The sequence below is a fragment of the Tiliqua scincoides genome, chromosome 7 (assembly GCF_035046505.1).
Source record: "Tiliqua scincoides isolate rTilSci1 chromosome 7, rTilSci1.hap2, whole genome shotgun sequence".
Classification (NCBI taxonomy): domain Eukaryota; kingdom Metazoa; phylum Chordata; class Lepidosauria; order Squamata; family Scincidae; genus Tiliqua; species Tiliqua scincoides.
The window spans coordinates 50,384,106-50,406,638 of record NC_089827.1 but is presented as its reverse complement, the minus strand read 5'-3'; the positions used below and the strand labels follow the sequence as shown (position 1 = coordinate 50,406,638).

The window sequence follows — 22,533 nt, the reverse complement described above, 5'->3', positions numbered from 1 at the left end:
GGGGAAGGAGAGAGAACCAGTTATATATTACTGCAGTGGTTCTCAAACTGGTGGGTCATGACCCACCAGTTCATGTAAAACTTCCCCTGCCCCTTTAAGGGGCAGGGGGCAGGGAAACAATCCCCAGGATCACGTCCCTAAGGGGGCGCGCATGCACTTACATTTAAGTAGTTAAGGCAGCTGGAGGCTACAGGAGGTGTGGGGAGCCCTGTGCAGCCCTCCACAGGGCTCCCCAATGCTTGGAGCGTTCAAATGGAGACATCTCAAACACCTCTTTTGCGATCATGCCGTGTGCTTTGCGATCACGTCGTTTGAACATTCCAAGCCTCGGGGAGCCCTGCAGAGTGCTGCACAGGGCTCCACACACCTCCTGAAGCCTCCAACAGCCCTAACTACTTACATGTAAGTGCAAGCACCCACCTTCGCCCCCCTGAGCGACACAATCCTGGGGATAATGTACCTGCCTATGCCCCTCCCCCACAAAGACTTACTGAGGGAACCACTGTATACTGAACAGTTTGAGAACCACTGTATAATGAACAGAAGCACACTTCTGTCCAGAGGTGGGAAGCATATTATAAAAATGCAATTTGATAACATTCCAGTCTGAAGTTTTTCTCTTCTTGCTTTGAAAGATACAAATCCAGCCATGAGCCAGTGTGGTATAGTCGGGTCAGACTGCCAGTCTAGGACTGGAGAGACTCAGATTCAAAGCCCCATTCAGATATGACCCTCATTGGGTAACCCTGGGCCAATCACCGTCTTTCAGCCGGTACCCACCTCATAGGACAAAGTGGTCAGAAAGATGTGGAACCCATGTGTGTTGCCTTAAGTCCTTTGGAGGAAGGGGGAATAGAAAAGTAATTATTAATGAATTTGTTGCGGTAATGCAGTCCCTCTCAGAATTATGGCAGAGGTGGCATGCTCTTTTTCCAAAACAAAATTGAAGACACCCTTCCCTCTTACTGCTGAAGAAAAGATACATATATATATATACAGCACGCAGAACCAGGAGTTGCCTCCCTGCAAGAGAAGCCCAATCTCTTGTATTTCTGCATAAGCCAATGTACTGGGTGTGCCAGTCAACTCAACAGACAATAATAATAATAAATAATAATAACTTTATTTTTACCCCGCCTTTCTCCCCGAAGGGACTCAAGGCGGCTTACAACAGATTAAAATCATAATTTAAAAACAAATAAAAACATATTAACACATCATAAAAAACAGCAGTCAGAATAAAAAATAGGTAAAAAGAGCATAGAGCAGCAGCAAGTCATAAAAGAATTAGGCCTGTAAAAAATATTAAAAGATGTTAAAAAGGCCGAGAACTCAGAAGGCTAGTTTAAACAGAAGGGTCTTCAGGCCTTGCCGAAAGGTCTCAAGAGAGGGAGCCATTCTTAAGTCAAGGGGAAGGGAGTTCCATAGCGTTGGTGCCACTACTGAGAAGGCCCTATTTCTTGCCGCCGCCCCACGTACCTCCCTAGGCGGCGGCACTTGTAAAAAGTCCTTCTCTGATGACCTAAGAGGATGAGCCGGATTGTACGGGAGTAGGCGATTTCTAAGATACCCTGGCCCAAAGCAGTATAGGGCTTTAAAGGTCAATACCAGCACCTTGAATTGGGCCCGGAAACGAATGGGCAGCCAATGCAGCCACTGGAGAAGCGGACTGACAGAGTCGAACCGCCTACCTCCAGTAACCACACGGGCCGCCGCATTCTGCACTAGTTGCAGTTTCCGAACCGTCTTCAAGGGCAGCCCCACATAGAGCGCGTTACAGTAATCTAATCTCGATGTCACCGAGGCACGGATCACCGTGGCCAGGTCTGCACGATCCAAGTACGGCCGCAGCTGGCACACCAGCCGAGGCTGAGCGAAGGCCCCCCTAGCCACAGCCGCCACCTGGGAATCCAGGAGCAGCTGTGAGTCCAGGTGGACCCCCAAGCTGCAGACCTGCTCCTTCAGAGGGAGTGCAATCCCATTCAGCGCAAGCCGATAGTCCAGCACCTGCATCGAGGATTTCCGAACCAGGAGAGCCTCTGTCTTATCCGGATTTAATTTCAGTTTGTTAGCCCCCATCCAGATCCTCACTGCCTCCAGACAGCGTTCCAGGCCCTCAACCGCCACCCTGGAGCCTGGAGAAAAGGAGAGATAGAGCTGGGTGTCATCGGCATATTGATGGCACCCCACTCCAAAGCCCCGGATGACCTCTCCCAGCGGTTTCATGTAGATGTTAAATAGCATGGGGGACAGAACTGAGCCCTGTGGCACCCCGCATCTCAAGGGCCAGGGTGTCGAACAGGCATCCCCCAGCACCACCATCTGTTTCGGGGAGAAACAGAAAGATCAGAATAGAGAAACTCCTACAGAAAGATCATGATGCCCCCTTTAATTGTCTGGACATCCCTGGCTTCAAAACCAATGCTAAGATTTAAACCAAGACGGGAGAATAAGATTCTGCATCTACACTTAAAGAATGACAGACTAAAGCAGGGGTCTCCAAACTTTTTAGCCAGAGGGCCACATGAAATATCTGGCACAGTGCTGACGGCCAAAAACAAATTTAAATATAAAATTTAAATAAATAAGAGATAAAACTTAGATGAATGAATAAATGAATTAGTGGGCTCATTCATTCAGCCTCTCTGGCCCTCAGAACACCCTCCAGATGCAATCGGAGCACAGCTCTGGTCATGTTCAGTTGAGTGGGCCAGAGGCTTTTAGGGGACAAGAGGCTGGCCGCGGGCCAGATAGAGGCTCACTGTGGGCTGCATCTGGCCCCTGGGCCGGGGTTTCAAGACCCCTGGACTAAAGAGTGGAAGGTGGCAGAGATGATTAACGGCCAAATCCTATCCAACTTTCCAGCACTGGTGCAGCTATGGGCTGCATCCTGTGGTAGGGGGACAGCCACAGAGGCCTCCTCCAGGTAAGGAAATGTTTGTTCCCTTTCCTCAGGGCTGCATTGTGGCTGCACCAGCACTGAAAAGTTGGATAGGATTGGGCCCTATGTTAATGGACTAGGTGCACTGGAGAGATGGCAAAGACAGAATGCATCTCTTTAAGAATTGCCCCTTTGTAAGTTTTATGAAAATCAAAGTAATCTCGACATTGCTAAATAACTGCTTCTCTCTGACATTATTTTGTTGTTGTTTCAGGGAATTTAAACCATATCTTACTATGCTTTTTGAGTATTGTGACACTATTTGTTATATTTACAGTATATGGATTTATGTGGATTTAAGTTGTTACACTGGTTCTAGACTCTAATTATTGAAATACGCTTTGATAGCAGTACACATGTTTAAACATCGGAACAAGACAGCATGTATCAATATGCTCAGTGATGGGGGGAAGGTTTTAAAAGCAGACAGGCGCACATAATCCCCACTGTAGCATCCCAGCAACACATGGTTCACCACCATGAGCTTACATACCCCCAGAACTCCTTTCATCTATTCCGATCATTGCATATCCTTAAAATAATCTTGCTGCCCAATTTTCAGTATGGAATTTATATTGGAAGGCATTTTGGAGAGCTTTCACTATGGCTTTTCAAAGTGGATTTAGGTGTAATTTGTTCTGAGGCAAGCTTCAAGTAGGCTGAAATAATTACAATATACTGTACTCTTTTACATTTATATAGAAACCTTGAAAGATCTCAAGGCATTTCACAAGAGCAGAACGATCAAACAGTTATCCTGCCTCACATATGTAAATCCTACTGGATTCAGTTGAAGGATATCCTGCATGTGGCAGTAGGCATATATGCACGATTCATTTTTTCCAGGCCTGGCTAGCACATAAGCTTCATTTCAACAACATGCAATAGGACTGATGGGCAAAAAGAGAGCCAGCAGTTTGGCATAGCAGGGAAGAAAAATTTGGAAATCATTCAAGCATCATACACTTAACAGTGGTAGATGCTAGTAGCCTTAGAACCGCTGGAGAGAAAGGCAGACTCTCATAAATGGAACATTCCCTGTCATCTATAGGAAATTCCACCGGGTTCTCCTCAGTTTCCATCAGGAAGCCTGAACCCCACCAAGGGGGCAATGAATCGACTCCTTAAGGACTCGCATTCCAGCCCATCTCCAGCAGCCAGGCCAAAATGCTGCTTTCCAAGCCTGCCTCAATTTTCCACCCTCTTTTGAAGTCAGCCCTTCTCCACTCACTGGCACTCCTTACCCTCTGCCTAGAAGCCATCAGAGGCCAGTGACAGTGGTGTCAGAAGGGCTCACACCCAGCTCAGTAAATCAACACAGCGGATTCGCCACTAAATGCTAGGGAAGGATAAAAATAACAGTTCAACATGGAACCAGAGGGACCGGCTGTCCTCACACATACAGATGTCTCCCAAGTCACCAATGCAACATTTCTTTCTTGAGCAGAGACACGTATTCTTAGGTAACAATCTGTTCCTTGACCTTTTTTAAGGTCACAGTCTAAAGATCAATGGAATTCTTGGCAGAGAAAGAGCCGAGCCGTTTCTTCTCATGTTTGGATTTGTGGTCCCAGGGATCAAACTTATTGAAGCCCTGAGAGCCTCCTGACAGTAAGCTACTCAGGTAAAAGCAGTGATGACAAGATAGTTGCGCAAAACTGCCCACTGCTTCTACATTGTGGGGCTGGCCCTGGCCCAAGTTGGAGGGGGGGGGCTGCCTTTGTCATACTCACAGTACTACCTGGCTAGGTCTCATTGATCCATCCTCTCCATCCACCTAGGAAGGCTGTGGCTTGGCCCAGAGAGCTTTCCCTGCTGCCTCAATTTGGTTTGGAGAGGGGAGGTGGGTTATACAGCACCCACTTTGTCCTCTCCCCAGGATGGCCTCCTTATGCTACTGTCTCCTTCCATGGCTGTGGAGACAGAATCCTCAGCCTTGCCCTTTTCTGCTACTGTCTCATCACTGGCACTGACGAAACCTTTTTTGCTGGGGTCTGCCTTATGTGCGTGTACAGACCCGTCCCCTTTCCAATCCAGAACCCACCTCCCTTGTGTCCTTGTGTGGAGAGGCATAAGTTACTGCAGGACCTGCATGGGGTCCACCTACTGGTTGCAGTGCTAGCGGAGGGGGTTGGTGTAACAACTGGTTGGGTTGTAGCACACTCCTTGATTGTCCAGGTCAGTGGTTCCCAACCTGGGGTAAGTGCATCCCCAGAGGTACTTTCCAGGACTTTTAGGGGTACTTGAAAAAGAATGGAATAACAGCAGAAAAAGGCAGGTCTGTATTACATAGAATGTCTTGCAGGGCTGGCAAGGCAGGAAGAAAAGCAGATAGTTGGCTGTGAAAGCCCCAACAACTGCTAGTTTTTGGTCATCATGTACTGTCATATATGGATCAGTAGTTAAAAACTGGCACAGAAGAAAAAGCTGAAACATAATGTGGAAAGTGATCAATCAATAAGAATTTCTCAGCACACATCTTAGTGTGAAACGGTTAAAAGGCCCTGTCTTCAGTTCTTCAAACAAGTAAAAAGAGAAAATACTGTGATAAATACACGAAGTGTGGATTTTCATATATAGGAGATGAGGACTGTCCTAAGCCCCAGTGTGAAGTGTGTGCGATAGCATGAAACCTTCTTTATTCTTGAGGCATTTACAAACAAAACATGCCAGCTAAAAAACAAGGATATGGAGCTGGTGAAGAAGGCTCTCTCCTCTTACGCCTTCATTAAAACCACCAAAGTAAGCTGAATGCAAGATTTAACATCAGTTGAATGTGATTTTAAAAAACCAGTGTGCCTCAAAACAATCTCAAGGATCACACTAAACATTTGTTGTCCATAAAATATTTGTGTTTTCTAAAAATTATTCCATTGCTTTTAAATCCAATTATTGGACCATTTACTTACAGTTACAACATGTAAATTTTGTAATAACGGGAACTACATTTATTACAGACATTTTGCCGATATGAATTAGCACTATGCTAAAGTAAAATCAAAAACCTTTACTGGCATAATAAATATGCTAACATAAATTCCATACAATTTATGGAAATGGGCTGCCAAGGAGTACATAAGTGAAAAAAGGTTGGGAACCACTGGTCTAGGTGACCCTGGCACAAGACTCAGTGGCTGTACATAGGGGGTGGAAACCTCTCGGGGTGGGAGCTTGGTGAGTGCAAGGATGGGGCAGCAACGCCATTCCCAGAGAGTAGTGGCTTGAATTTTCATTCCTATTGGTATCCCAGCATAGCTCATGTCTTTATATACACATGCGGAGGTAGCTGTTGCCAAGAGTGAGGACAGGGTCAATAGATAGACTAGAGATCATAATTTTCCCCACACCTGATCTAGACTACAGGTAGCCTGCATTATCCATGGATTCAGAACCTGTGGTATGATCTGTGGATCTGATCAGCTCGTACTCTTAGCTCCCGTTGCCTCTGGAAAACCTCCCGAGTCTTTTTCAGATGCCACAGTTTTTGGCCTCCTAGAGGCCACAAGGCTTTCCGTGGCCTCTGGAAGGCATCCCTGGTCCTCAGAAGGTCCTCCAGACATGATCAGAGCACAGCTCCAGTTGTATTCAGAGCATTTCAGGTGCCCAATGTGCAGTTTTGAACATCCACGGATTTCTGTATCCGTGGGGGTACTGGTAACAGAACCCCACAGATATTGAGGGCCAACCTGTATATTGTACAGTGCACTAAATCACAGTTCAAGCAGCTACCTTTAAGCTTCAAGTTACGCACAAAACTCTCTTCTGTCAGTAGATAGAGTCACCAGTTCCTAACTTCTTAGAAGAGGATAGGCACCCTCTTGTCTTTATATGTGGGAAAAAAGAATGCAAATTCAACTTCACCCAGGCAAAAAGCCAGGGCCACATAGTGCAGTTCAGGGAGCTAGAGTCATGGCTCAGCTATGGCAGAACACATCCTTTTCATGCAAGACATCCCATGTTCAATCCCTGGCACCTCCAGGTTGGGAAAGTCTCCCCTTAGAAACTTGGAAGAGCTACAGACAAGCCTAACCTCGGGGGACTCAACAGAAGGCAACTTTCCATGAATGTTCAATGAGCATGTAGAAAACACAGACCCCTGAAAACTCATGTGTAACAAGGAGGCAGAGACTGCAAGAGTCCACGCACTGGTGGGGCCTTTTCTGGGGAGAGGGAGCCAATACTAAATTAAAAGCAGTGATAAAGCATCTTAAAACAACTTCTCACAACTGCAGCTAAAGAAGGGAATGATTTCAGACAAAAGTCTAGTTAGCTGAAGTGTATCACTTATACAGCTCTTTCAACATATGATATCCCCATCTCACTTTCCCGTCCAGCAACTCTGCAAGATGTTAGGGTTAGACTGAGACCTTTGTTCAAAATCCAGCTCAGTCATTCTGAGGGCTATTTATAGCAACCAATGTATCCTCCTTACTTATCACTTTCCAGACCAAAGTACCCCCCATTTGTTGTAAATTCTTAAGATACCACAGAGACCAAGTTAAGACTCATAAAATCACTAATGTGATTACTTTTGCACAGAAAAGGTGGTGATTCAACTGGTTACTCTGTTCCTGTTTACACACAAACACAAAGAGAGAGCTGTGCTCAAAGGGAAATGAATCATCTTGACCAGCTTCACTCATGGCAGACTCATTTCTACAGGAGTTGCTTTGCAACTCATTTGCAAGATCCATGGTGGTGCAACCTGCTCTTTACAAGCATGGTTGGGCCTGAGCAAAAGAGAAATGAAATGGCCAATAATGAGTAGAGTGATTTCGGGAATCCACTCTAACAGTTATACTGTGACATAAGCAAATTCTGTACACAACAGTCTGTTCCTCCCAATGCATTTAATGAAATAGGCTGTTGCCTGCAAATGTTGATATTACTACATACCAGTTTAGAGTGTAGACCAGCAGTCAAACTGTGAGTTGCAACCTGATTTTTTGGTGAATCACAGAACTGACAAGCTGATAGCTGACAAGGAAAATGCATTGAGCCCTATGGAAATTGAAACAGAATAGTCCACTAATGAGTAGGCAAACATGCCTCAATCAAAAGGCAGGCCTGGATGAGTAAAGAATTGCGGGAATTTTTTATTATATGTGGTGGATAGGCGAAAAAGTAAAGAAATTTTGGAAAATGATACATAACATGTTATAAGAGATATTGAACTGTGTATTACCATTTTATCTGGAGGCATTCCTCTTAAATGTGATATTAGAAACTAAGAATCAGATAAGAAAAATTTTATTTTAAGTATTAGCTTAGTGGCAAGAAGAGTGTATAAGTAAAAATTTGAAGCCTTTTTATGATTGGATAGATAATTTTAGAGAAAAAATATTGATTGTTTAGTTAAACTATCAATCAGTAGATTAATAAATATGATAATTTTTGTATTGATGAATAATCTCGTGGGGCAATGTATTTTGCAATCAATGGCCAATATCCTCATGTGTAACATGTGTGTCCCAGCCCTAAGTTTATCCAATGTTCCTTACCTGTATCTGTAATAAATAAAGTATTGCAAAAAAAAAAAGCAGGCCAAAGGGAACACAATGCCACCAGAGGGTTCTGATCCTATGAGCACAGACCTCAACAAACTCTTGAGAAGGAAGTCCTCCCCTCCAAGCTGACAAGGAAAATGTATTGAGCCATATGAAAAGTGAAACTGAGCCACACATGTGTGTTTACTTGCAAGTAGGCAACCATGCCTCAACTCTGATCAAAATTCTGGCAAAAGGGCCACCAAAATGGTCTTGATTCAATGAATGCTTCAGAAGACGATGCCCCCCACCATAATTTTAAAAGGATATAAACAGAGGCTTGAGTGGCTGGTAAAGTGAAACTTTTTTCAGTCATGTAAAACTATGTGGGTCCCAATAGAGTGTCATTTAAAAACGTGGGTCCCAGTGCTACAATGTTTTGGAACCATTGGTCTAACCGTTAGAAAAGCATAGCCTGTCTCATGAAATCTCTCTATTATTTTTCCTCATGTTAAAATTGACCAGCCTGTTCTGGAGTAAATATCGTCATTAGGACACATTCACAGTAACAGAATTTAGAGTCAGTGCAGAATAGTGGCTAACAGCACAAAAGAATCAGACAACAAGATCCATAGTAAGGAATATGCGCATGCCAATGTTCAAGAGGACAAGGAGGTTAAAAGGGAGATGCAAAAGATTGTGTCCCATCCAGACAATGCACTCCCCAGAAAAGCTTGCCTGGGTCCACTCTTGTGTCTATCAGACCAGGCCAAGGAATATTTTATTTTCCCAGTTTGCTTCCTGATGATAAAATTGTTCCAATGCTGCTATTTGTATACTGCTAGAGCTGTGATTTTAATTACTGCCGATTTGTATTTTTACTGTGTGGATTTTTAAAAAATCATTACATTAAAAGGTGGGATATAAATGTGTAAAACAAATAAAAATATAGCTCAAAAACTGAGGATATGTTTATACTCTTACTACTGGGAATTCACTTAATTAGAATTCTAACTCTGCTGTCTGCGGTATGACAAAGCCTTGTTTCTCTCTGAGATCGCTGCAATTAATCACTCCAGGGACTTGACTGTGCAAAATGGCCATCATAACTCAGCTATCAGACACAGAGACTTCTTATCGCATCGAAACACAACTGCTCAACGGGATGCAAGCTAAGAGAACTTAAGCTTCATTGCCCGATAACTATCACTTCTCCTGGTTATGCAATTTTGGCTTTTAATGACAATGATGTCCATTACTACATGCACATGCAGACTGCAGCCACATCACTGTGAGACTGAAGCCAAGCAGTATCATAACTCCTTCCAAAATTAAGTCAATTCCTTTTGTTTAAGGGGGGGGGGGGGGAGGAGCACAACATTGACTGCATCAGCATTGGCCTAAACAACTCCACCCTGGTACAGTGATCAGATTATGACAAGAGGTAAATTAATGAGAATTAGTACAAAACCAAGTCAAATTCCTTTTTGCTATACAGCAGTGGTTCTCAAACCTTTTAGCACCGGGATCCACTTTTAGAAAGACAATCTGTTAGGACCCACTGGAAGTGATGTCATCAACCTGGAAGTGATGTCATGGCTGGAAGTGACGTCATCAAGTGGGAAACTTTTCCACACCCCCATATGACAAAATGAAATCAAATTAATTAAGGGCACAATCCTAACCAACTTTCCAGCACTGGCATAGCTGTGCCAGTGGGGCATGTGCTGCATCCTGCCGTTGGGGGGCAGTCATGGAGGCCTCCTCAAGGTAAGGCAATTTTGTTCCCTTACCACGGAGTTGTGTTGCCCTTATGTCAATGCTGGAAAGTTGGTTAGGACTGTGGCCTAAGTAAATTAAAAGTTTACAATAGTTTACAGATCTGTGCCATTTCCCCAAATGCAGTCACATACCATCGTAGCTTCAAGTCTAATATATTAAATATAACAAACACATTTAAATGAATGGGGGTCCATTCATTATTGGTTCGTGACCCACCTAGTGGATCCCGACTCACAGTTTGAAAAACACTGCACAGTTTAGTAGATTCATTAGAGCTGAATTATGACCAATGTGTAGAAACAAATGTATGTTTTCAGAAACGCATTCATTCCAAATACATTTTTCTTCCTGTGTCCATTGTATTTGCTTTGATGCACATAGTTCAGTCTTCAAGAAAGAGGCAAAGCCTCTCATTGGCTTTTAAATACACATGCTTTAAGAGAGCAAGTGTAGCCCTGTCCTGCACTGAACTTGCGATAGAACTAGATTCAAAACTCGGTTTCACCCATGGATTCACTGGATGGTTTGACATCTCCCAGGAGAAGGACTGGGAAAACCACATAAGAGGTTCTAGATTATTCCCATCTGGCTTTCCCATGCCCACCTCCACAGAGAGGATTTAAAATTGCACTGGGCAAAAAAAAAAAAATCTGGATTCAGAATCTGAGAAATGAATATGCTGGCAAAAAAGTAGACAACCCATGTTCTCAAATGAGAGGATCTCCACCCCACTGGAGGACCTCCAAGACTGAAATGAAGCAGGGGAGTATGGAGAGACAACGCAAGGGGAGTCAAAGTATGGGTCCCGCACCTGTTAGCCAAGGGCCTTAATTCCCCCTAGATCTGAATAAGATCTCTGCTGGATCTGACTAAAAATCCCATCTAGTCCATCCTGTTTCCCACAGAGATCACCCTGTTGCCTCTGAGAAGCCCAGAAGTGGACCATGGAGGCAACAAACTCTCTCTTGCTGTTGCATTCTAGCATCTGACTTTCCGAGGTAGACTGTCTCTGACTGGGGTGGGGGGTAACTCATAGCCATATTGATTGCCAGTTTAAAGGGAAATTTGAGGAGGGCAACCCTATCTCGCCATCCCTACCCTGAGGAGGAATTTGATAAATGAGCAATGCATCATGTGAAGAATAACTTCTTCTTTTTTACAATTCTGAATCTTTTGCCCATCGGTTTCATTTTGTGACTGTGGCTCTAGTGTTATAGAAGTAGAAGATAAACTAGCTGCCAACTCCTACCCTACAGTACTGCTCCGAAGAATTAACAAAAAAAAATCACTCAAACCTCAAACACTGTTCAGGGCTTAATCCTTTAGCACAGGGGTCTCCAAACTTTTTGGCGAGAGGGCTGAACCAAGTATCTGGCACAGTGTCAAGGACCGGAAAATAAATTGTAAATACAAAATTTAAATGAATACATCAGGATTTCTCTGAGCACCAACACACACCACAGAAATAAAGCACACACTCAAATGGACCCCATTCCCCCACCTCTCCAGCCCTGAGAACACACTCTGGACACAACCAGAGCACAGCTCTGGTTGTATTTGGTTGAGTCGGCCAGAGGCTCTCAGTGGACCAGAGGCTGGCCACAGGCCGGGTCGGGTAGAGGCTTGCCATGGGCTGCATCTGGCCCCCAAGTCGGGGTTTGGAGACCCCTGCCTTCACAGGTGGCTAACCAGAATTGGTGGTGCTATGCTGTGTGACACCTGACAACTCTGAAACGCAAGCAAGCTCAGAAAAAGTGGTACAACGATTCCAGCAAGTGATGCCAGCCCCACAAAATGGGATCGACATTTAGAAGGTACATCAGCAAGATGTGACACCATCACATAGCAAAGCCGGATCAGATGACTTAACACAATGCAATGAGCGCACAGTGCATATGCTCACTGAATTACAGCCCAATCCTATGTGCCAGAAACACCTTTCAGAGCACGATACCTTAGTCTTTCGAGACTGAAGGTTGCCAATACAATACAATACTACTCAGAAGTAAATCCTTTTATAGTCATTAGGGCTTACTATGAGGTAAGTATAGATAGGATGACATTCTAGTTTATTCCCATGGAAAAAGCAAAGCAGCCTGATAACTGAGAGAAAGGGCTGTAAGTATGTTATAGGGAACATGTTTCAGATGCCAAAAGGTCTCCAATCCTGGGCATCTCTATGTAGGGCTGGGAAAGACCCCTTGTCTGAAATCCTAGACAGACATTGCCAATCAGTGTAGATCAATCTTTCCCAAACTGTGGGTTGGTTCCCAACTGTGGGTCAGGTCCTGATTGTTGTTGGGTCGTGAAACTGACAAGCTGATAGCTGCCAAAATGCAGGGAGCCTTATGGAAAGTGAAACTGAGCCACACTTAGAGTTTACTCATGAGCAGGCAAATGTGCCCTAGTCCATTTCGAAGGGCAGGCCAAGAGGAACACAGTACCAACAGAATGGTCCCGATCCGATGAACATGGGGCCCAAAAAACACTTGAGAAGGACGTCCTCCTTTTCCAAGCTGACTCAGGAATGCCAATGCCACTAGTATTGATAATACTAAGCTACGTGGACTAATTGTTTAATTCAGTACAGAACCAATTGTGTTCAAAAGTAGAAGCGCAGATCGAATCTGAATAGCAGTCATTGGAATCACCTCCTACAACAGACTTTTTCACTGGATTTAAACAGTAGCTCTTATAATTAAGCTTACCTATAATAATGGATGAGTGAAAAGAAGAACAAATTCACTGCAGAACTGATTTCGTCCATTATTGAAATTACAGTTTTCACCATATTGATTGCTCCTATTAAGACCTTTAAGTATGTGCGGATTGGTGATTGTTTTGTATTTTATTTATTTTTATTAACACCATACAATTTTTTTTAACAAAGCAGAGCTAGTGTTCAGCCATGAAATACAGGCATTATACTCTGTTTATAGCCAACTTCTTGTCCTGCCCAGATCCAACCATGCTTATGGCAAACAGATAACCTGAAGTTATTGCCAGGAGCTAGTGCCAGCCACAAACTGAACAGTCTTGTAAATCAATCCCACATTTTTTGGCCCTTACAGTAAAAGACCAATGAGAGTGTAATTTTATTCAGTTCATTTCAAGTGTAATCCACTTCTTTTATGTTTTAACTGCATTAACTCACCAGCCACAGAGCTGGTCCAGACAAAATACTTACAGTTGCTTTACAATTCAAATATCAAAAAGCCAAAATCAGAAAACCGCCTCTGCATCTGAAAATTCATTTTGTCTTTTCTATAACAATGGACTAGAATCTTTTACAATAAGAGCTGAAATTCTAGCATGCACCTATGGATAGCTACTAAAACATACAGCAAGATCCTTCACTTTGCAAATTCAACAGTCTTCTGAACTCAATAGACTTCTGTTCAGAACCACAATCCGTTTAAGGAGATCAACTTACATGTAACTTTTAATGCTGGACACCAAGATGGTCCCCATAGCGGTATCCATACAAATTCACATTTGTTCCATTTCAACACGAAGGTTCCTCAGAAACATGACAACCCTCGATTTCCTTTCCACTGCTTTTGCTCCAGTGCTGGGGATGGTAACCCAGAGCCTTTTGCTGCCAAGTTGCTTTCTCCAAGGTCAAGCAGTTCTCAACAAACATGTATACTATCCAGGGCAAAGGCTCTCACGACTAATTTCATTCTATTTAAGGGTCAGTGGACTGGTGTCCCCTAGAAGACCACCTGGGCTCCCTATGGATCAGGATAGTCACTTTTTAGTAGATGTTCCAACACAATCTGAGAACTATTACCTTGTGCTCTGATGCTACTTTATAAACAGAATTAGAAACTACCGCAGACACTCACCTATAAGTCAACCCACAGATAAGTCGAGGGCAGGTTTTGAGACAACAATCATGGAATTTTCTAAGACCCTCAGGGGTTAAACTTAGGGGGTTGTCTGACTATAGTTTTGTCTGATTTTACCCAAGGCCAGATCCTGAAAAATAACCTACCATTAATTGTTCCCTAAGAACTGTAGTCTCTATTAAAAATATAGTGAAAGATCATAAGATACCTCTTTTTCTTTTTTAAATTCTGGTCTTCACCACCTTTTTGTAAACACTATCAGAGTAAGTGCACTGTAAACAACATACCAGTAAAACAGTGGCTCCCAACCTGGCATTCATGTACGCCCAGGGACACTTAACAGGACCTTTAGGGGTAATTGAAAAAGAATGAAATAATGGCAGAAAAAGGCAGGCCATGCTCCAGAATGCCTTGCAAGGACTAGTAAGGCAGGAAGGGAGGTAGCTAGTTGGCTGTGAAAGCCCCACCAATAGCTAGTTTTTGGTCACCAATTCATCTATGAACCAGTGATTGAAAACCAGCACAGTAAAAAAGCTGAAACATAATATGGAAAGTGATCAATCACCCAGAATTTCTCAGCACACTTCTGGTGCAAAACAGTGCAAAGGCAGAGTTTTCTGTTCTTCAAACAGATGAAAAGATAAAATATGCGATGAATACATGAAGTCTGGGCTTTCATACGGAGGAGATGAAGGCTTGTATTATTAATTACAAACATTTTGCTAATGTGAAGGGTACAATTTATGGAAATGGGCTGCCAAGGGATATGCAAATGAAGAAGGTTGGGAACCACTGCAGGAGATCCATGAATCAAATCCACCTTTAAGGTGGACATGAGGAGAACCATGAATCAAAGACACCTTTAAGGTGTCTGGTGTGTTAAGCCAGAAGCTCCACATACAACATACAACCCATAACACATAACTGAGAGTGTGCAATTCAATTCACAGCAGAGAGATGAGATATTTGCAACCCTTTTTACTCAGAAGTAGACCCACTGCTTTCCATGGGTGTTATTCTGAAGTAATGGTGCACTGAATTGTAGCCTGGGAAGGAGGATCCCATCCTGGTGTTTCAAAAAACAGACCTGCTTTGCAAGCATTTGCCAAGCAGAACCAGGCTGCAGCAGAAGGAAGGAGAATAAAAGGTCAACTTTGGCTGGAATGTCCCTGGAAAGTAACTATAGCAACAAAGGAGGTGCCTGCCTGAGCTGAGCAACAGCTCAAAACTGTTCAGAGTTGAAAGGCTCTTGCCCTCTGATTGACTCAGAGATAAGGCGAAGTGATAACTGGAGCTTGATTACTTGGCAAAATTTTCACCTACTATACAGTACTCCTATGATAATTCAAAAATAGCAGGTATTGTCTGGATTCTACACTTCTCAACTGATGCCCAATCAGTTTCCTGGCCACAAATCTAAGACTCCAGGGTAGACTTCTGAGGCCCACAGAAGGACCCTATATTATTTAGAGCCCAATTCAATACATGTCTACTCAGAAGTCCCATCATAGTCAATGGTGCTTACTACCAAGTAAGTGTGGATAGGGCTGTAACCTCATTTTCTTCACTTGTTTTCCATCTTTCTGCCACAGAACACAAGGCAGTGTGCAAAGGGTTCCCATCCAGACACTACCCAATATCAACAAAGTGGTCACACCATGAGTCTTCAGAGTGCCACCTTGGTCATAGGCAAACCACACCTTCCTAGTACTGTAAACTGAAAGAGAGCCAGTGTGGTTAGATTAGGGCAGGGGTGTCAACGTTTTTGGCAGGAGGGGCACATCATCTCTCTGACACTGTGTCGTGGATCAGGGAAAAAAGGAATTAATTTACATTTAAAATTTGAATAAATTTACATAAGTTTACATGAATGAGTATATTAAAGATGAACTTATATGAACGAATGAAGGTCTTGCAATAACTCAAGGCCTCTAAAAGGCCTTGCACAAAGCAAGACGGGCCTTTCCTTTGCTGCCGCTACTGCATCACAGATGTGAAACAAGAAGCAGTGGAGGGAGCCCTCATCCCACAGCTCATGCGAGAGGTCAAACAGTCGCCCTCATGCTGAGAGCAGCTGTGTCGGGCCAGTGCGGGCTCCAACAAATCTCCAGAGGGCCAGAGGCTCATTGGAGACTGGTGGTTCCCTGAGGGCCGCATTGAGAGGCCTTGAGGGCTGCATGTGGCCCCAGGGCCGGGGTTTGGGCACCCCTGGATTAGGGTCAAGAAGACTCTGGTTCAAATCCCTGCTTGGCCATGAATTTCCTGGTGACCTTGGCCTAGTCACAATCTCTCAGCCTAACTTTCCTCACAGGGTTATTGCAAGGATAAAGCACCATAGAAAAAATCTATAATTCATTGGAGGAAAGGTGATATATTAAGGTAATAAAGATAATGACCTTGAATTATAGACTTTAAGAACTGCACCAGTGCCAAAGGGTTCAAATTAGGCACAACCCAGCCCAAGTTAACATCTTTAATTCCTACCAACTTCAATGGGAGACATGTAAGCACACGTCTCTTCTAATGAAGTCAATGGGAGTTAAAAGTGCTTTGACTGGACTATGCCTTATTACTGATATATTACTGATAGATTTATGGCCCAATCCTAATGAGGGCCTGCATTGACAGAACACACATTCCATAGGGGTGCACTGATACAGAAGCACAGTGAAATGATTTGCAACAGTAGAAGGGCCAGGCGCACCAACAGGAACCCAGAGCCTTCCCATTGGTGCTGGTAGAGCAACAGAGCAGAAATCCATTGGTGCTGGAGCAGAAATCCAACACGGATTTCACAGAGGCAACACTCTGGGAATCCAGTGCAGTTGCTCTGTTTGAGAAACAGCTGTAGGTGAGTCCACCCACACAAACACTTCAAGCAAGACTTACTCTGTAAGATTTTATTGACCGAGAACACAACGTACACTCCACTGATGGCAAAACTGGATTTAAACACTCATAACCATATACTGTTGCAGCCTGAAGTGTTTCAGACACATTAGAACACAGAGGGCACAATCCTAACCCACTTTCCAACAGCAACATAAGGGCAATGCAACTCCGAGATAAAGGAACAAGCTTTTCCTGACTTTGAGGAAACTTCCATGACTGCCACCCAACTGCAAGATGAGCTCAACTTCCATTGGCATCGCTATGCCAGTGCTGGAAAATTGGTTAGGATCTGGGCTGCAGAGTATTAACCTATGCAACCCTTAGTAGCCTAGGCACAGGGATGTTCCACTGCAGCTTGTTCCAGTTGGAAAAATATTAGCAACAGATCTATTTCCAGAGCTTTCTAATAATGCAATGCGGTAAATATTCAGCAAAGTATGGCTATCAGGTCCATATCCAGAGCAAGGAACCAGAATCTCTTGCTGATCCCATAACTCTAGTGCAAAAGAGCGAGGAGAGTATCTTTTAACATAATGACATGATAGTTGGCTAGTGGCACAAATGGCTTAATTCCTCTACAAGGCATGCCATGTTGATAGTTATGGGGGGGTGGAGGGGGCGAAAGACTGCAAGCAGTATGAAAAAGAGGGAAGTATCTCTTTTTTTTATACACCACAGCTTTTTCTTATTGCCAACAGAAAAAATCCACCACAGGTTCAACAGCTGATGGAACAGCATGTGGCAAACACATGAGAAATGTCTCTCTGGAGTAGGTTTGTCCTCTTGGAGGCAAGCAAGCTATTTTTTCTTTCAGCCTTTTCATTTTTCTGATAGCATGTCTGTCGAAGCTGTCCTCAATGTTTCAGAAAAAAGACAGCACTCCTTTAACATACAAAGCACGCACAAACAGAATCAACAAGACTTAGAGTCAAGACAAAGTGGAGCATTTTACAGCAGAGTCCTGTGTATGTTTTCTTGGAAGCAAGTCTCAGTGAGTTCCATGGGCTTGGTGCCAGCAGGTGTGCATAAGGTTGCAACTTTAGAGTCCATTATTTTCAGTGTGAGGTAAGTACATATTCACCCTATCACATTCAAAGCAAGAGGTGTTAAACGTGCTCAACTCTAGTCTCAAAAGGCAGTTTAGCTTAGGAACAGTTTGAGGCTGCAATCCAATGCACACTTACCTAGGAGTAAGCCCAATTGACTATAATGAGACTTACTTCTGAGTAGACATGCATAGGATTGGGCTCTATGTCTTCCAATGCCTGATTTAAAAGGGATGATTACAGCATTTCTCTGCTTTTTGTTAAGTCGTTCTGCTGAAAGCCATTACTTGCAATGCCAATGCTAGTCCTCAATACCTTACCAGCTCTTGGCCCCAAGCCAGCTCCCCTTTGCCACAAGTTCAGATCCACATAAGTTTTACTGCTCTACCTGTATTCCAGAGACCTAAAGAAGTGACAAGAGACCTGGCTGGTTCTAGCTAGGAGGTTGTTTCCCTCTTAACCCAATTTTGCCAGGCCCATCGGTGTACACATTTGTTGCGTATACGCAACGTTGGGCAAAAATGGTTTAAAGAGCATCTGAAGCACTTCAGGGAGAGGGACAGGGAGAGAGAGCACCTTGCCATAGGATGACTCCCCAAGTCCAGGCACTTGCATCCATGAACTGCTTTTCCAGCCTGGCCATGGGGCAACCATGGACCATGCGGGGTCCTCCCAGATAGCCACAGGAGCCAGAGTACCAAGGCCATCAGCCATGCACATCCAGACAAATCCTATGTGATCGCCAGCTGTCTTTGCTCCTTTCCACCTGCTCTCTCCAGCCAGGGAAATTAACACATCTGATCCCTGTTGCGTATCCGCAACGTTGGGCAAAACTGGTTTTAAGAAGGCACCCTGGATTCAGCCAAGCCTGGAGGAGACTGAAGAGGGCAAGACGGCCAGCTCCAACAGCCTGGAAACTCATTTTAATCCCATCTCAGGGAGGCAGAAACCCCTCTTTGGAAACAAATCCACATGGAGGGAAGGCAGGGTAGAAAAGCATTCACCCCCTCCTTAACACGCTTTCTTCCATCTGTGCACTTGCAGTCCGGATAGCTAAGGAACAGTGACTAAGGGAGAGGTGGTCCTACCTTCTCTTCCTCCCCCCTCCCCGGGAGTGGCGATCCTACTGCGCTTTGCTTTGCATCACATACACGCTCACCCCGCTAATCCGGAGTAACTACCACGAAACACCGGCAAGGTAGTGGGAGACACGCTGCCCCGTTGTGCCAGCTTTCCCGGAGCGGAGGGGCGCGGGGAAGTGAGAGGGCGGGAGCCTTCAGTAAGGACGCCCAGTAACTTATGCCTCGCCCCGCATCTCGCACAGAGTTAAGCCCAATCCTGTGCATGTCTACTTAGCGGTAAGCCCCTTTATAGTCAATGGGGCTTACTCCCAGGTAAGTGTGGAGAGAATTGCAGACTGGGAACCCCGCGCAAGAAGGGGCCAGAGCAGACGCGCTCGATCTCAGTTGGGATCTCATCTCCTCCAGCCTCTGCTCGCACATGGCCAGCAGGGCACCCCCGGCGAGAGGCAGCGGAGACTCGGGCAGCAGCCTTCTCTTCCGCCACCGGCAAGGGAACCGCAGCTGATGCTGCCTCTCACCATCCAGCCCTTCCCCACCTCGGCACCCGATGGTGCCGCCGGGCTCACCCCGAAGGACCTCTCCCTCTCCGGCCTCCTCACTCTGCCCAGGACCTGCTGCGATTCCTCTCTCCCTCCCTCCGCCTCCTCCCCTTCCCCGCAGGGTCTGCCACCTCCCCCGGCTGAGTCGCGCTCAGTCAGCCCCGCCGTGAAGTTCACCTTCCTTTCCCCCCCCCCACCAACGCCGCACCGTCCACCTGGCTTACCCATCATCAAGACTCCAGAATGCAACCTAGGCACGTCTACTCAGAAGTAAGTCCCATCATAGTCAATGGGGCTTGCTCCCAGGTAAGTGTGGACAGGAGTGCAGCCTCAGTGTGACAACCTATGCACGTCTACTCAGAAGTAAGTCCCATTAGAGGTCATGGTGCTTGCTCCCAGGTAAGTGTGGACAGGATTGTGGCCTCCATGAGCCCCTGGGGAAAGCCATCCAGGCGCTCCACCACCCCCCCCCCAGACGGAAGCAAGAGAAGCCGCCCTACCTGGATGCAACATACTTTGGAAATAGAAGATGACCAGAGCGAAGGATCCCAGGCAAGTGACCAGAACCATCCGGCAAATCCTGTTCATCCTCATCACTTCCAGCAGCGCCTGCTTCATGGCTTTGTCCCGGGGCCAGGAGGTGGGAGACGGAGGGAGCCTGCCTGCCTGCCTGCCAGCCAGGGGAGGCGCACACCAAGCCGCCCCCGGAGCTCTTCTCCAAGGAGCAGCGATCCCGCTCAGCAGCAGCAGCAGCGACGTAGGAGCCGGCTGGCTCGCTGGGCAGCAAGTGCCTCTCCTCCCTTCGCCGCCGCTCCGGAGGATACCTTGGCTAGCAGCTCGCCAGCGCTACTTCATTTGACTGGGAGAGAGTCCCGGGCTGGGAGCGACCATCGCAGTCAGGATGGGGGGAGGCAGGAGAGGAGGGCTGGGGCACAAAGCGGAGGCAGAGCAGAGAACACCGTCCGCATCACCCTGCCTGGGAACATGGTCGCGTCCAGCTCCATCCCTGGGCGTCCCCGCTGGTTTCCTCGCAGTCCTAAAGTCGCCCATTTTCTCTCCGAGAGATGCTCTTGAGTTTGCTGCGGTGGCAGCTGCATCCAGCGCGCAGGCAGGCCGAGATGGGGCGAGGGTTGAGGGTAGCTGTCCACCAAGGGACAGAGATTGCCACAGAGCCGCTTCCCAGATTTCTGGCTGTGGAAAGGTGCCTTTTTTCCTGAATTAAAATCGAAGATACAGGCAGAAAAATATGTACTTGGAGGGTATGCACCCTCAGAGGAGTGCGCTCAGTGCGCCTCTGCGTCAAATGCCCACCCTCGGAGTGTGCTCAGTGGGTCTCTGCAGCAGTGCCTTTTTAGCCTGGTCCTCTTGTCTTGGAAGGAAGTCAACTGTGATGGGACTGGACCAATGCAGGCTTAGCTTTGTGCCTCAGTCCTTAGGAAGCAAAGGGCACTGAGCTCAACAAGGGACTGGGCTGTGACTCATGCAGAGATGCAACATATGAAGCTACCTTTTATTGAGTCATGTCATGGCAAGGGGTGTCAAACTCACGGCGGGTATGCATAGCCTCTGTGAAGGGCCGGAAGTGACATCATTAAGCAGGGAGTGATGTCATTAAGCAGATAATGGCTAGAAATGAGCACTTTTGTTCTCACATAGAAACTCATTCACTGCAAATGAGAGAAGAGGAAAATGTGCAAATCTTGATCATATTTTGAAGAGCCCAATTATCACATGGGTCGTCCTTTCAACAGCACCGTTTCTGATTCTGCCACTGCATTGCTTCATAGCTCAGCAGCAGGGGGGTAGTCTGTGAAGTGATGCCTTTCCTGATCCCAGCTCTATACGGAAATGCCAGGGATTGAACATGGCACTTTCTAATACAACCAAGCAGATGTTCTTCCATTGAGCTACATCCCCATCCCCAATGGACAGTTTCTTTTGTACATGATTACTTTAGGATTCACAGAGGCTTTGCATTGTTTAACTTCTTGCCGTACACTAGCAGAAAATGGTCTGATGGCTTTGTCTCAGAAGGTACTGCATCATGTTTTGAATTGATATCCCATGCTTTGGTGCACAGTTTGCAGGGAGAGATCCCAGTCCTGTATTAGGGTTAGGATGCAGGCAAGATTCAAGTCTCTCCCAAATGACACCCTCTGTTCGTGGGTGGAAACAAGAATGTTGTGCTTTGCCCCCAACCCACCCCTGCATGCTGGAACTCTGTAAAAGGAAGAAGAAAACAGCAGGAAGAAGGCAGAATGCTTACCTTTCCAAAGGAGACCACGGTGTTTTATGTGCAGGTTTAACTGGTGTGCACACTACACTATATACATCAGTTAGGGAAAGGAAACAAAAAGCACTTTGAAAATGTACCTTAGCTAACTCTTGCTCACCACATTAGACATAGGCCTATATGACCACACATTGGTAGGCAAAGTCACTATGCACAGTCAGTGGTCAAGTAAAGGCAAGTTGTGACAAAGGAGTTCTCTTCATTCATTCATTCATTCATTCAAATAATTTATATCTTGCCTTTCCCCCACACTCAAGGTGACTCATTCTCCCCTTGGTATTTAAAAGACTACCCATTCTTGACACCGATGATCACAGCACATGTGATTTCCTGAGCCAATTCAAGACTGGTTCTCAGGGAATTGGATAGCCTTGGGAGCTGAACCTCAATCAATAAGCAGATCTCAAGGTAAACATGTTTCTTAGGCTTACTGGGCAATCCTATGCATATTTCCCCCAGAAGGATGCCTATTAAGTTCAGTGGGGCTTGCACGTAAGCTTTCAGCCTTAATTTCCTTGGCATAAGTGGATACATAAAGTGGGGAGGAGAGACAAGAAGAGCTGGGAAGGAAGCCAATAGGCTAAGTTGCTCATTAGGGGTCCTGTCTGGCTTAGGCTTCAG

General features: G+C 45.5%; 1 protein-coding gene across 2 annotated transcripts in view; it reads right to left on the bottom strand.

Moving 5' to 3' along the window:
- The window catches only part of CHST11 (carbohydrate sulfotransferase 11), a 218,875-nt gene extending 198,638 nt beyond the window's left edge, over window positions 1-20,237 (bottom strand). The window contains exon 1 of one of the 2 annotated variants that reach the window (XM_066634106.1): window positions 20,120-20,237. In XM_066634106.1, the coding sequence (XP_066490203.1) occupies window positions 20,120-20,237 (118 nt within the window). The remainder of the gene's footprint in view (window positions 1-20,119) is intronic. The other variant, XM_066634107.1, reaches the window with a different exon arrangement.
- Window positions 20,238-22,533: the final 2,296 nt, after the last annotated feature.